The sequence below is a fragment of the Plectropomus leopardus genome, chromosome 8 (genome assembly GCF_026936395.1).
Source record: "Plectropomus leopardus strain MGB_pleo_1.0 chromosome 8, ASM2693639v1, whole genome shotgun sequence".
Lineage (NCBI taxonomy): Eukaryota > Metazoa > Chordata > Actinopteri > Perciformes > Serranidae > Plectropomus > Plectropomus leopardus.
The window spans coordinates 21,288,966-21,301,680 of record NC_142183.1 but is presented as its reverse complement, the minus strand read 5'-3'; the positions used below and the strand labels follow the sequence as shown (position 1 = coordinate 21,301,680).

Sequence of the window (12,715 nt, the reverse complement as noted above, 5' to 3'; positions counted from 1 at the left end):
CTTCAGTTGGGTTGCTCATAATTATGCCAAAAAAAAATAACAGACATGACTTCATTTAAATGAGTTACCTGTCAGACAGGTCAGGAACATCTGGTTTGTTGTATAACCACTGCAGATACAGTCAGCCTGCAGGTTTTAGTCAATATAATTAAAACAGTTCTATATCTGTGGGACAGGGCTTTAATCACAAACTGAAAATGTGGTCAAATTTGGCAAACTTTACAGCTAAACTGACTATTTTAGAACATCACGAAAAAGGCATCAGCAATAAGGGTGGTGAGAAAAAAAAAACTGCAATAAAGTCGGACAGTTTCCAGCAGCCTTTCTTTCCTGCAGGAATTACATGATGCCACAGGCAGCAACATGCCCGAAGAACCGGATGGAATTTTCATAGTAGCTGCTGATTTTAATAAACTCATCCTTCAACTTAATAAATCTCTATTGTATCTCTGTTTGTTTTTATGTGTCTAGTTTAGATTTCGGTCATTCAAGGATGAAAAGTGACAGTTTAGTAGATGTCTAGTCTTAGCCTAGATGAAATAGTACAAAGTATATGTGTATATGACCAAAAATAGTCACTTATAATGTTAAAGCAGGGGTATGTAGTACTTTAAAAATTATCATTATTAAAAGTTTATATGTATTTTTAATATATTTAAAGATTACTTAAGTCTATTGATCATTGGGATATACAGCAAGTTGCAGGCATATTTAGATCATTTACATTTAATACAATGAAGTCCAACTGTAGGCCACAAGTAATTACAGACCATTATTATTGCTATATTTAACAATACGAGTTCTTTGGATTAAATCATTAAACAACAGACTAATAGCCTAAAATCTAGGGTTAAATAAGATAATTACACAGAAAATTAAGATTTTCTAAAATTGTGGCTTTTGTGGAAAAAACTAAGAGCCAATGGCTTTGATCAAGGGACAGCTAAGCGTTTCCCATCATGCCCTGGTTCTTGTGGCTGTCACAGTCTTGTGAGGTTATCGTTGCCTGAGTGTGTATGACGTCAGTGCAATGGAAGTTGAGATCAAGTCAGTCTCAAATCTAACCTGCATTAACTGCGTGGCGGTCGCTGGTGGTTCTGTACAGGTCTGGCTCATCTCAAACAACCCTACTGACTGTATATGACACAAATTAAATCCTTCACTTGCTAATATAAACTCCAATAAACAGCTTTATCAAATGCTTATCACCATGCACATGTGCCCACACTGCACACATGAATTGCGCCTGGCTGATTATGTTATCAGTATATGATACTGGCCTAGAACTTTTTTGGTCGTACTGCATCTGTGTTTATTTTAAAATACAGAAAATATCCTGCATTTTAACCCACAATAAGTCTGGTCATGCGTCAACAGTATGAATGATGTGCATGTTTCTTACACTATACACGGCCCTTATCCTGTGCACCTATCACTGCAACCTCAAAATCACAGAATACAATCATGGACTAAAAAGTGCGGCGTCCCAGCTAGTCATGAGGTACAATGCTGAATGCAGAGGCTCCAGGTTGATTCAAGTCTTGCAATTGGACAGAGTGTATTTAAGTAAAAATAGAAACACATATTATTAACAGATGGTAAAGAGTTAAACTCTATTTGAGGAAGAACTTACATGGTAATACACATTGCGTGTAGATGTAGCTGCAGTCTCGTCCCTTTTTGAGCTGTTTTTCCAACAGTGCTTTCTCACACAGCAGCTGCATACAATCACCACTGAGATGATCCTGACAACAATAACAGTATAACCAAGTGCAGGAGAGTAAAAAAATGAAGTAAGAATCTGTTTCTGTGAGAGCAGAAGAAGGTGGACAGGGGTTATGAGAGAATTATGTCAGAATCACAAGCAATTTGCAGTTTGTTCATACAATCTGAAAACACACACACAAAAAAAACACAGGAAAAAAACAGGGTAGACTTATTGCACACTTCATAAAATAATACGTTATAAAGTTTTCTGATGAAAAACAGTCTCTAAATACAGTACAGTGCAATTTTCTCACCCCAAATTTCCAGCTTTGACGCTCACAAAAAAATATCAACTGATTTACAGAGGTCTTTTTCCAAATTTAAGTCAGTGGGAAGTCTTTCTGGGCCCGTGAGCATCACGTGTAATTACATTTTGGCCACTATGTTAAATTTGCTTTGGACGCTGGCACATTTCCTGGTGGCTCGAAGTAATGTAGTGACTTTTATTAGATGAAAATTACTGTCACTTTTTTAGCAAGTCCAACCAACCCACTAATACTCATCTTTGCCCACCCATCTATTTAGGATTTTTGTTTTTGCTGTTTCATTTTAATTAAATTTAATTTGCAGGCCATAAAATACAATGTAAAACAGTAACAAACAGCAAAGGGCAAATAGTAATACAAAAAAGCAACGCCCAGGGTTAGGGTCTTATTAGTAATACATCCACCCCATCAACTACCATAACCCATCTACCCTACACTTTTTAAAGCTTGATTTGGGGTTTTGAAACTATGAAGAAATGTGTTTTTCCAACCTCTTCCTGTAAAGACACTCATGTTATATGTGCCAAATGCACAACTTTTAACCATGAAACCATCTGAAACAGTTGTGTTAGGGTAGCTGTCAGACCCATATACTATATATAAATATATATTTATTTATAGCCTATATAAGGTTGGACCCTGGATGCAGCTGGCATACTGCACACTGATTGGCCAGTCTGTGGGCGGGATTTAGAGAAGGCTCAACTGACACAGTTAACATAACTGTCATTTTTGTATCAGTACATTGTCCGCATATAGGCTGTGTGGAGCCGAAACTTCGTATTTAAAAGGAAAAAAATGGAGGTAAACTATGACATGGGTTCACCTGCGTCGTAGCATTTCTTCTGTGAGGCTCTATGATTTATACTCATCAAACAAAAGGCAGAAAACAGTCCCGAATAAAAAGAGCATATCCTGCAGAGAGATGATTCTTTTTAAAACCTACAGTGCTATTTTAACTTCTAATACCATTACATTTGTCCAAACACAATGAACACAAAAGTGAACATTGGATAAAAGATTCAAAAGCTGACCGGCAATAGGTTTTGTACTTACAGCAAAGTAACTTTTAATTTTTGTTTTGGTGGAGTTGTGTTTTATTTCTGAACAAAACTCTGGACAGGGTGAGGCCTCCTTCCATCTGTTTGCGTCACAACTGCGCATATCAGACGGTGGGTCGTCCCACCCCCCTTTATTTTCACATTTTTAGTTAGTTAGTTAATTAGTTAGTTAGTTTTTTGCTGTAGTTGTTTTTGGTTTGTACTACTACTTTCTTGCTGATTTTTGAGTCATTCTTTTTTCGTTGCTCATTGCCTTCTTCCCATGTTTTTGAAAAAATTCAAGGCAATTTTCTAAGGTTTCAAAGGGTTAAATTAAAGTAGGGTTGCGACAGTATGATATTTTCACAGTCACATTTTATTCTAGTAATAAGTACACTATTTTGCATTATGAGTAGGCCACTTTTAATTCTGGTAGCCTACTTCAGCACATGTTGATGCTAATACTTAGCCTATGTAGTTTATATATTTTTTAAAGTTCTGTTGTTTATGAGGGCAGCCCTTTAATAGAGTTTTTTAAGGGCTGTCCTGCATTGAAAATGTCTCTTTTGCATTACTACTACTACTACTACTAATAATAATAACAAAAATAACAATAATGATAACTACAACAACAACAACAACAACAATAATAATAATAATAATAGTAATAATAACAACAATAATAATAGCCTTGTGTTATTGCAGTTAATGGAAATACTTCAGTAAAGTACAAGTAATTCTGATTATAGTGAGTAACTCTGACTCCTTCTGAGTCGTACATTTCTCATTTTTCATAAGTGGCCATCTGTCCTCGTGTTTTTCTACATTTCATTTGATCTTTTCTTCATTTCAGGGTTTATGTTGGCACACAGCCCCTCAGGAGGATCCTACGTTGTAACTGAGAACTCTGTTGGGCTAACAGCGTATTTACAAACAGGAATGGACACAAACATGTGACGCATCTTGCGTAGGAGCAGCCGAGAATACAACCTACCATCGCCATAAATAAAAGCAGGGGACCAATGCTCATGCGCGCGCTGCAGAGGACGGCGTTATCCGCTTATCTTCATTCGCATAAACATTCCCAAATATCCAGCGGTTGCTTTCTTCTTCACGCATCCTGCAGGTGGGTTGATACTAGATGCGTCAGAGAGCGTTTGATCATTCGTATAATATCAATAATTGGCGGCCTGGCGGTCCGCAGCATCGCTGTTAATGTTGTTCATCGGCTTGGAAACATGTTGGACATCTGACTGGACATGACAGCGGACAGGCGTCATGGATCACTGAGACAACACTCGTGTTTTTAGGATGTTCGTCGTTTGTGTGGCTCTGCAGGAGCACCCCCACAGTTGTCTTGGGCTCCCCCTTGTGTAGCTTGTTGATTGATGATCGCATGTCCCGCGGCTTGTTTTCGGAGGGGATGAATGCCAACCTGTCCCCTGTGTTTGTAGATGAAATAACCTGGTCTGTGTTTGCAGGTGAAATGTCCTCCTGTGTCCTGCTCACTGCCCTTTTTGCCCTTCCTCTTGCTGTGGGTAAGTTATTTAAGATAATTTTGGTTTAAGGACGCCCTTTGGTTATGTGGACATTGTATCTAGTGGCTAAATAACTGGTCATTTATTATTCCTTTATATATCAGTTATGAGACACTCAGCAAGAAAAAAATGGGTTGCCAGGTTATGAAAATTCCTTTGACTGTTTTGTTTTGTTTTGTTAATGTTTTAATAATGTAGTCATTAATGTTGATAAATCATCAACTGCATTTATTTCTCAATAAAACACAGTTTTCACATACAAATGTCAAAAAGTTTTACAGATTTCTCACTTATTAGAAAGTTGCCAGTCATTGAAATAAGGTTCTTAACATAATCTCCCAAATCCACAGTTGTAAATGTTAATTTTCTTTTAATAAGTGGATTATGTTCCAGATAATCTGCAGCTCTTTTCCAGAAAGTCAGAGGTCAGTTAGTCCATTTGAGTGTCTGTATTTCCCTAAAACAAAATCAAGGGGGGAAAGAAGTGCTCCAGGTTTGTCAGCCTGTTGATTTTTCATAAAACAAATGATTAACACATTCTGGGATTTCTTTTTTACTTTGTTTTGGAGAAATACATTTCTGTTTCTTTTTAGGACAAAGTTTTGTTTGATTGAAAGCGCTAAAAAGACAAATAAAGTGTCATACTAGAGGAGTATATAAATCACAGCATGGAAAACCAAAAGTTGTTCTTAATAAACCACTAGTAGTAATAATAATAATGAGACTTAATTTGTATAGCACTTTTCTTGAAGTTATAAAGTTCTTTAAAGAGAATAAGCTAACAGTGAATAAAAAGGCAAACAATGTTGTCATCAAACACAGAAGATTAAAAAGTTAATATCAAGTTAATATCATGTTGCAAAAGTGTCCCCCAGACAAAGCAAGAGTATCCTTAATGTGGTCTGTCTGATCTCAGTGGGCTGTATTACTTCCTCATCAAGACAAAGATCTTGTACAAAAAAAATAGGAGTAGATTAGGAGCTGCAGGCTTAATATTTTTGCCAGGCAGCCTACTTTGCCATTAAATACATTTTTGGCTCCATACCGATTTATCATTACTTATTTTAGGAGGTTTTGGGACTTCTTATGTTCAATACCAGTGAGGCCAGCAAGTAGATTAGCTTTGCTGTTAATGTTATTGGAACATAAAATCATCTGCATAATGATGAAAATCCTGGTTCTGTATAACCTGATCAAGAGGAAGTATGTGTACTGAAAATAAAACACTACAATAAACACCTTTACACATGTAATTGTAAGCTCTATTATGAAGTAGTACCATAATTACTTCAGTGTATGTGAGGTCAAAGCACTGTGCTGGAGAAGTTTAATAATATGTTAAATTCTGCCCTCCCCACAGGTTGGGTCGTACTGGGTGAGTCTAATGCTACATTTCATTATACATCCTTCGCCTACAAAACATATCCTCTGAGGATGTTGCTGACTCTATTTTCCACTTCTACAGGTGAAAGAGAAGAAGCACAGGTGTTGTGTGCTGGAAAAGAATTTCGTCTGCCGGTGTACTCGACATCCAGAACAGTGGCTTTTACACCACACCCCGAGGGGCCAAGACGCGTCCTGCTGGACAAAACCACCGTGAGTGGAAGTGTGTCTATGCTTGTGTTGTTGTTTGTTCGAATTGTGTACAGATTTCCAAAACAGATTTACTATATGACTGCAGGTGATGGACCCACGTTTCGAGTGGACAAGAGATAAGATGCTAGTCCTGAAAGAAGTGACTCATGCTGATCAGGGACTTTATGCCATCAAACTTTTCTCTGGATTCACCTATGAGACTGTTCGTTTGACTGTTTCAGGTACAGCAGTTTCCCATCTTTCTGAAATCCATTCCTGTTTTTTTCTTTCACGATGCATAACCTGCCTCTCTGATTGTCTTAAAATGTATTTAAAATGACAACATTACATGTACTTATTTGAATCTTAATCTTAAGAGGGATTACTGCTAAAATAAAGCTATACATTGTTTGTTTTTTAGGAAAATCCTGCATAGTATATCTTTAAAGTATCAAAAGTGAAAGTAACTGATATTTTATTATATTTTGCATTTTTAGATTAAACTGTAACTGAGTTACCGAAGCACAGTTTTACTGCTGTAGCTGGGGGAGGTGGAACTAGTTTTAACTCCTTTATATACAATGCTGAAGTTTAGTCTAGTGTTTCGTAAGTTATTGGCTGGCTGATCTTCAGGTTACAAGATACATTTGAAGGGTCGAGAGATGATGTTGAAAGATGAAACTTCTGTTACACAGATGTGTATTCATTTTTAGACATTTCTTTTATACTTCATTTTTTATTAAATATTGGATTATATGACCTCTTTAGACCTTGAATATTATAATACTATAAGATAAGTTTAGGGACGAAATGTCTCTGTGGTTAAACTGCTGATAGCTCACAGGCATCTAAAATCTATTAAAGGGCACCAAATAGATACTGCTTTTTAGAGTACAGCATCGCAAGTCCAAAAATGTTGGGAACCTCTGCTTTAAATTTTAACCAAGCATTGTGTATTTTAAGTGTATCATGTGCTTTTTATGCAAAACTGTAACCTGAGAAGTATCTAGCAACTACAAATGCCATTGTGGTGCAATGAAAAGAACAATATTTGCCTCTGTACACTATACAGTATCATACACTCATTTATCATTGTGCTTAATAACACTGCTAAAGTTAGTGTACTGAGTTGCTTTCCTCCACTGATGATCATTTTCTCTTCCTCTCTCTCATCCCTCAGAATGCATTAAGTCTCACCACAGAAACTATGGGGAGAAATTTGAGCACAGCATCCCTGAAAATGGCACGCTACTGGAGTTTTCACCCCGGGGTGCTCCATCTGAGGCCATGCCAGTTGTGCTGTGGAACCGCACAAACCCTGAGACCAGTGATGCGGGCCGGGGGCGGCTGCTGCGAGGCGGGAAGGTCTGGGTAGCTGAGAGAGTGACACAAGCAGACCAAGGCAACTACACTGTGAGAGACAACAGGGGGAAGGTCCTCTCCCGCAGCACACTGACTGTCCGCGGTGAGCAGAGATAGAAGATGACAAGATGACTTTTAGGAAGCTGAATTTCTTTAAATTTAGGATTCCTGTCAACTATAACATGTGTTTTTGTTATTTTATCTTTTCTTTTCCACCTGACACCCTGTCATACCTTTGCATTACCTTCATTCTGCACTCCTCTCTTTGTGTTCATAACACTGCATGTGGGTGCAGGGCACTCCTTCAATGTCACCCGCTTCACCAAGGAGTCTCTAAACCTGCCCCTCTTTCTTCCTGTCCCTCATACCCAACTCATTTTTACCCCCACCCGATACCCCGACGAATCCTCCCTGGGCCCGTTCGACCCCAAGCCCCCCCGTGGCCCTGTCCAGCTGATCCGCGAGGGCCACATAATGGACCACGACATGCGCTACAGGGGCCTCATTTCTCTGGGCAGGAATGGCACCATCAACGAGGTCATCATAATGAGGCTGACCTCAAGGCATGATGGGGTGTATGAGATCAGAGATGGGGATGGCAACCTGGTCTCCTCAACGTTGTTGCAGGTGATCGGTGAGTGACGACATGCGTTTAAAATGTCCTTTTTTGCATCTCTGCTTGCTTGCGTTTATTCTGATCTCCGTCCCGTCTTCTCACTCTCCAGAAAAAGGAGGCAGATGGCGAGCACTTTTCAAGTCAATCACTGTCCCTTCTGGCATGTTTGTGTCTCTGGCTGGTTTCATCCTGTTCATGAAGCGATACCCGAACTGCAGCCTGTCGCAAATCATCTCCGGCCTCAGAACAAACCGCACGCCACCAGCCAACCCTCCGAGGGTTAACATCCAGGTGAGGAAATCAGGAAATTAGTGGTTAGTGGCTCTGCTGGCTGCGATAGCCGTGCAAGCAGGAGAATTCATAGATGGCCCTATTTACACCTGATATAGTTATCATGCGCCCTGGACAATCGGATCACAAGTGGACAGCTCTGGGTGCAGTTGTGAATGCTCCAAATGTGTCCTCCAGTACATTGAGATCCAGTCTCTCAGACCACATCGAGGTGGTCTGGGCCACATATGCCTGCATTCTTTCAGCAGTGTGTACGCTAATGTGTCCTGAGCCACACTGAAGGACCGCCTACTCAGCTGACGTCTTTATTTATCTGAAACCACACTGGATTAAAAAAATGTTCTACTGGTGCACTTACACAGACACAAAGCTGAAGAAGGGCCACTTCGAGCCACTCTCCTTTCAGTGAACGGTTAGTTAACGTCTGCCTGTTAGCACGAGCTAACATAGCAGCGGTGACCGTTAAGAAGTCCCCGGATTCACATCGACACAATGACAACTCAGCTCTGTTGTTAAACCCATCGGTAACTGTTAGGTAATATTAGCTGTGTGATGCTAACAGTTAGCCCGGTCACTGCGGGTGACAGCTGGGTGGACTCTCAGCAGGGAGCTCACACTCCTGCAGCCGCAGTCTCTTGGTGGCGTTTGTCTTATGATAAACGGAGAGAGAGAGAGAAAGTGGGGCAAGGACGGAGTGCAAATCAGTATGCTGGATGCAGCCCTACAAGATTTTACTCACTTTAGATAGTAAAAGCTTTAAGTGTGCTTATAGCACTAAAAACCCTTCAGTTAAAAACATCAACAAGTTTAGCCTTTGCAAACAGAAATAATGTATGTGTTTATTTGCATACAGAGCAAGGAAGTGAGATCAGATCACAAGTGGTCACTGGAGAAGCATGCTGAAACGTATTCTTATGTCAGGTGTGAACACACAGACAAAGAGCTGTTTACTTGGGATCGTAATCCAAGACTCGTATTAAATGACTCGGATTATGCTTCACGGGTTGTGTGACAGTTCATAAAAGGATGTTTGATTAAAGTTTTACTGTTGTTAAACTCCTATGACTTCAGTTCATCTAGATTTTTCTCAGTTTTTGAATTTAGCACTCACTGGAGGGATGCTAGAAAGTTTTCTTCATAAATTCATGTAACATTGGGTGAGTAATTAATAAGATTTAATTTGTCACCACTCTGTGGGATATGATTGCAAGGTTAAGATATCAAAACCAGCAGAGAATCCTTGCAAACTAAGAATGTGAGTTTGTTTCACTATAACAATTTATCAAATCAGTTGTGAGCTATTCTCTGCAACTGAGTCATCAAACTGAGTGGCTGTGCTGAGTTTTATATGTCTGTGTGTGTTTGTCTTTGCAGGATTACAGCCAGCCGGGCCCACAGCCCTCAGGCTTCTACAGTCACTCGCAGCAGCCTGGAACACCAAGAAAGTGGACTCCGAGAGCCAGTCCTACTCATACTGTAAGGCTAATTAACTGAATTAAAGGTCCAGTATGTAGGATTTAGGGAGATATATTGACAGAAATAGAATATAATACAGTCATTAGGTTTTCTTTTGTGTATAATCTCCTGAAAAATAACAACTGTTGAGTTTTCGTTGCCTTAGAATGAGCTGTTTATATCTACATAGAGAGCAGGTCCTCGTCCACTGAGAAAGCCATGTTCCACTGCCGTGTTTCTACAGTAGCCCAGAATGGACAAACACTGGCTCTAGATCCATTTTTAGATCTGAAATTACTTTATTCAGTTTTTTTACTAGTTTAAATCACTGGGTCAGGTTTTATGTTTTTTGGAAAAGAAGATACCTCTGTGGATAATTCTGTAAAAACCCATAGTGTCTGTGACATGCCAAACAGTGTTGGAGAAACACTGAGTTTTAACAGAAAACTGCTTTAATCAGTGTTTTTCTGGTTTTGCATCACCTGGCATTTGTGTTTTGTAAAAAACAAGATTTCTGCAGATTTTTCAGTTCCCGGTAAAAACCTGAACAATGAACACTGAAGGAATTGATATCTGCAATCCTCACCGCTAGATGCCTCTAAATCTCCCTAAATGTAACACACTGTTCCTCCAAATAAGTCACCAGGTTTTGTTTCTTTGCTCAAAATTGCTAGATAGCAATGTGTGCATGTGTGTGCGTGCGTACGTGTGTGTGTGTGTGTGTGTGTGTGTACACAATATGTGATAGTGTGCTTTGTATTTCCAGAGTTACAGTCCAGATATGGTTGGAGTTCCGAGAGCTGAGAACCAGGGAGCACAAAGATTGGTGGCTCGGAGCTCACCATGTCATAATCCAAATACTGAGGTAATACTACACTCAAGTTGTGAGTATTTGTGTGTCACACACTAAATGTTTTCGTGCCTCCTCACTGGCAACAGCCACGGCTGGAGGAAATATGTTTTCAGGTTGTCCGTCTGTCTCATTCTTGTGAAGGCGCTATCGCAGGAACGCCTTGAGGCTATTTCTTCAAATTTGGCACAAACAACCACTTGGATTTTACCTGTTTAGATTTTTTTGCTCAAAAGTCACTGTGAAAAATTATGTTTTTGGCCATAACTCTTGTACTTCTATGCTTTTTATGACAAACTTTCACACAAATGTCAAAAGATAAAAATGACAAAGTGGTGACATTTTATATCCAAAAGGTCAAAGGTCAATTTTACGGTGACATCATAATGTTCTGCAAGAACACTTTTTCTGATTATTATTTAATGTGGAAACACAGACATTTGGTCAGATACTGAATTTGTAACACTAATTTTGGGTGCCCACCTTGCTGACTGTGCTGCTGGATCCACATTTCGTAAGAAAATTCACTCAATACTTCTCATTTAATTCCTTCAAATCTTCACTTAATATATTATGTGAGTAAACTTCAACTTGAGGATTTGGTGATGGAAGCGTACAACTGCAAGGTGTTTTTATACTAGTTTAAACATGTTTTCTTTCCTTCCTGGTAGGACACGTCACTCAATAATGAGGAGGCGAGAAGGATTTCCTTTTCAATGCCGGGGGCTTCAGACTGCCTCCACTCCTCAGAGGACTGTGTTCAATTCCAGATCAAGAAAGACGGAGATAACAACAGGGGCAATGAAACACAAGAATTCTTTTCCACACTGCCACTAGACAAGGACACCACTGAATCCTGCAGTGTTTACACTTCGGAGAAACTGAACTTCTTATAAAACAAATAATCAGAGATGAAACAAGAAGAAGAAACGTAGGAAGGAGAAACTACAGTATTGGATTCTCAGGTGGAGAAATCTGTTTGGGAAAAAGAAAGATCTCACCTGTGCCTTTTGCATCTTAGCCTAGTCTTACTTGTTTGGTATCAATATTGCATGTACATTTTCTATGTAATTTTCTGAAGCATGAGTTGAGCCTCACAGTCTCATGCAACATCTTTCTTGACACTGTTGATGGTGCTCCTGAAATCTCCTGCTGTTAACCTACCTCCAGACCCTCAGGACCAGTATGATCCACACTGTATTTGGTGAGTGTTGGTACAAGTATGTTTGTGATGTGATTTCTAGGGCTATGTAGAAATTAGAGATGTGATACAAACGTTTGCAAAAGGGAATTCTTAAGTACTGTACAGTAATAGAGAGTTAGTTTCTCCATCCACTATGTTAACCATTCCTAACTGCAACAACAAGTAATAATCATGTTAAATGTCTGCTCTGCAATTCAGTGATTTTTGCAATGATATAGTGTATTTACTCCTCCAGGTTACTGTAGTTATAGCTGTTTGAAATGTAACATGTTCCACCAAATATTGCAATAGCCTATTAATATGTGAACTTTGTGTACAGGATAATATCTTACCACCAAATCTTTCTAGTGACAAAAGAGGCTGGACTGCTGCTTGTGATATTTTTGGACTATCAAAATGGCATCTCTTAAACAATAAAATATATATTTAACACATCCATTTTAGATGTTGTTTTTCTCTAATGCACTGTATGGTTGGCTGGAACTAACAATTATTTTCAGGATTTATTATCTGTGGATTTAAAAGAAAAAGAATCGTATCTACTGTGAGGAAGTGACACTTATCATCAATTCCCAAAGATGGAGGTGGCATGTTAAAATCGTGAACCCGAAAGCACTGTTCGTTATGGAAATCATGGCAGCTCTTTTTGGGCAGTTTCTGAATACGAGCTGTGTGCATTTCTCTGAGGTGAGCCTATTGATATTTTCACTGTATTTATATAGCATCTACACCTGCTTTATATTAATTAAGA

The 12,715-nt window shown here is 39.1% G+C and overlaps 1 protein-coding gene across 1 annotated transcript; it reads left to right on the top strand.

The window, feature by feature from the left end:
• The first annotated feature begins 4,057 nt into the window (after positions 1–4,057).
• Positions 4,058–12,398, top strand: LOC121948478 (uncharacterized). Its single transcript, XM_042493878.2, has 11 exons — positions 4,058–4,199; positions 4,555–4,611; positions 5,972–5,986; positions 6,077–6,207; positions 6,293–6,428; positions 7,367–7,651; positions 7,844–8,182; positions 8,274–8,455; positions 9,830–9,931; positions 10,677–10,775; positions 11,432–12,398. The coding sequence occupies exons 2-11, from the start codon at positions 4,560–4,562 to the stop codon at positions 11,654–11,656; spliced, it is 1,566 nt and encodes a 521-aa protein (XP_042349812.2). The 5' UTR covers positions 4,058–4,199; positions 4,555–4,559; the 3' UTR covers positions 11,657–12,398.
• Positions 12,399–12,715: the final 317 nt, after the last annotated feature.

What these genes read in the sequence shown, in the direction of transcription:
- LOC121948478 (XM_042493878.2), top strand. Translation starts at nt 4,560, where the DNA reads ATGTCCTCCTGTGTCCTGCTCACTGCCCTTTTTGCCCTTCCTCTTGCT. An exon ending in AACGTTGTTGCAGGTGATCG is followed by an intron (nt 8,183 to 8,273) that starts GTGAGTGACGAC and finishes CTCACTCTCCAG; the next exon opens with AAAAAGGAGGCAGATGGCGA. An exon ending in GTCATAATCCAAATACTGAG is followed by an intron (nt 10,776 to 11,431) that starts GTAATACTACAC and finishes CCTTCCTGGTAG; the next exon opens with GACACGTCACTCAATAATGA.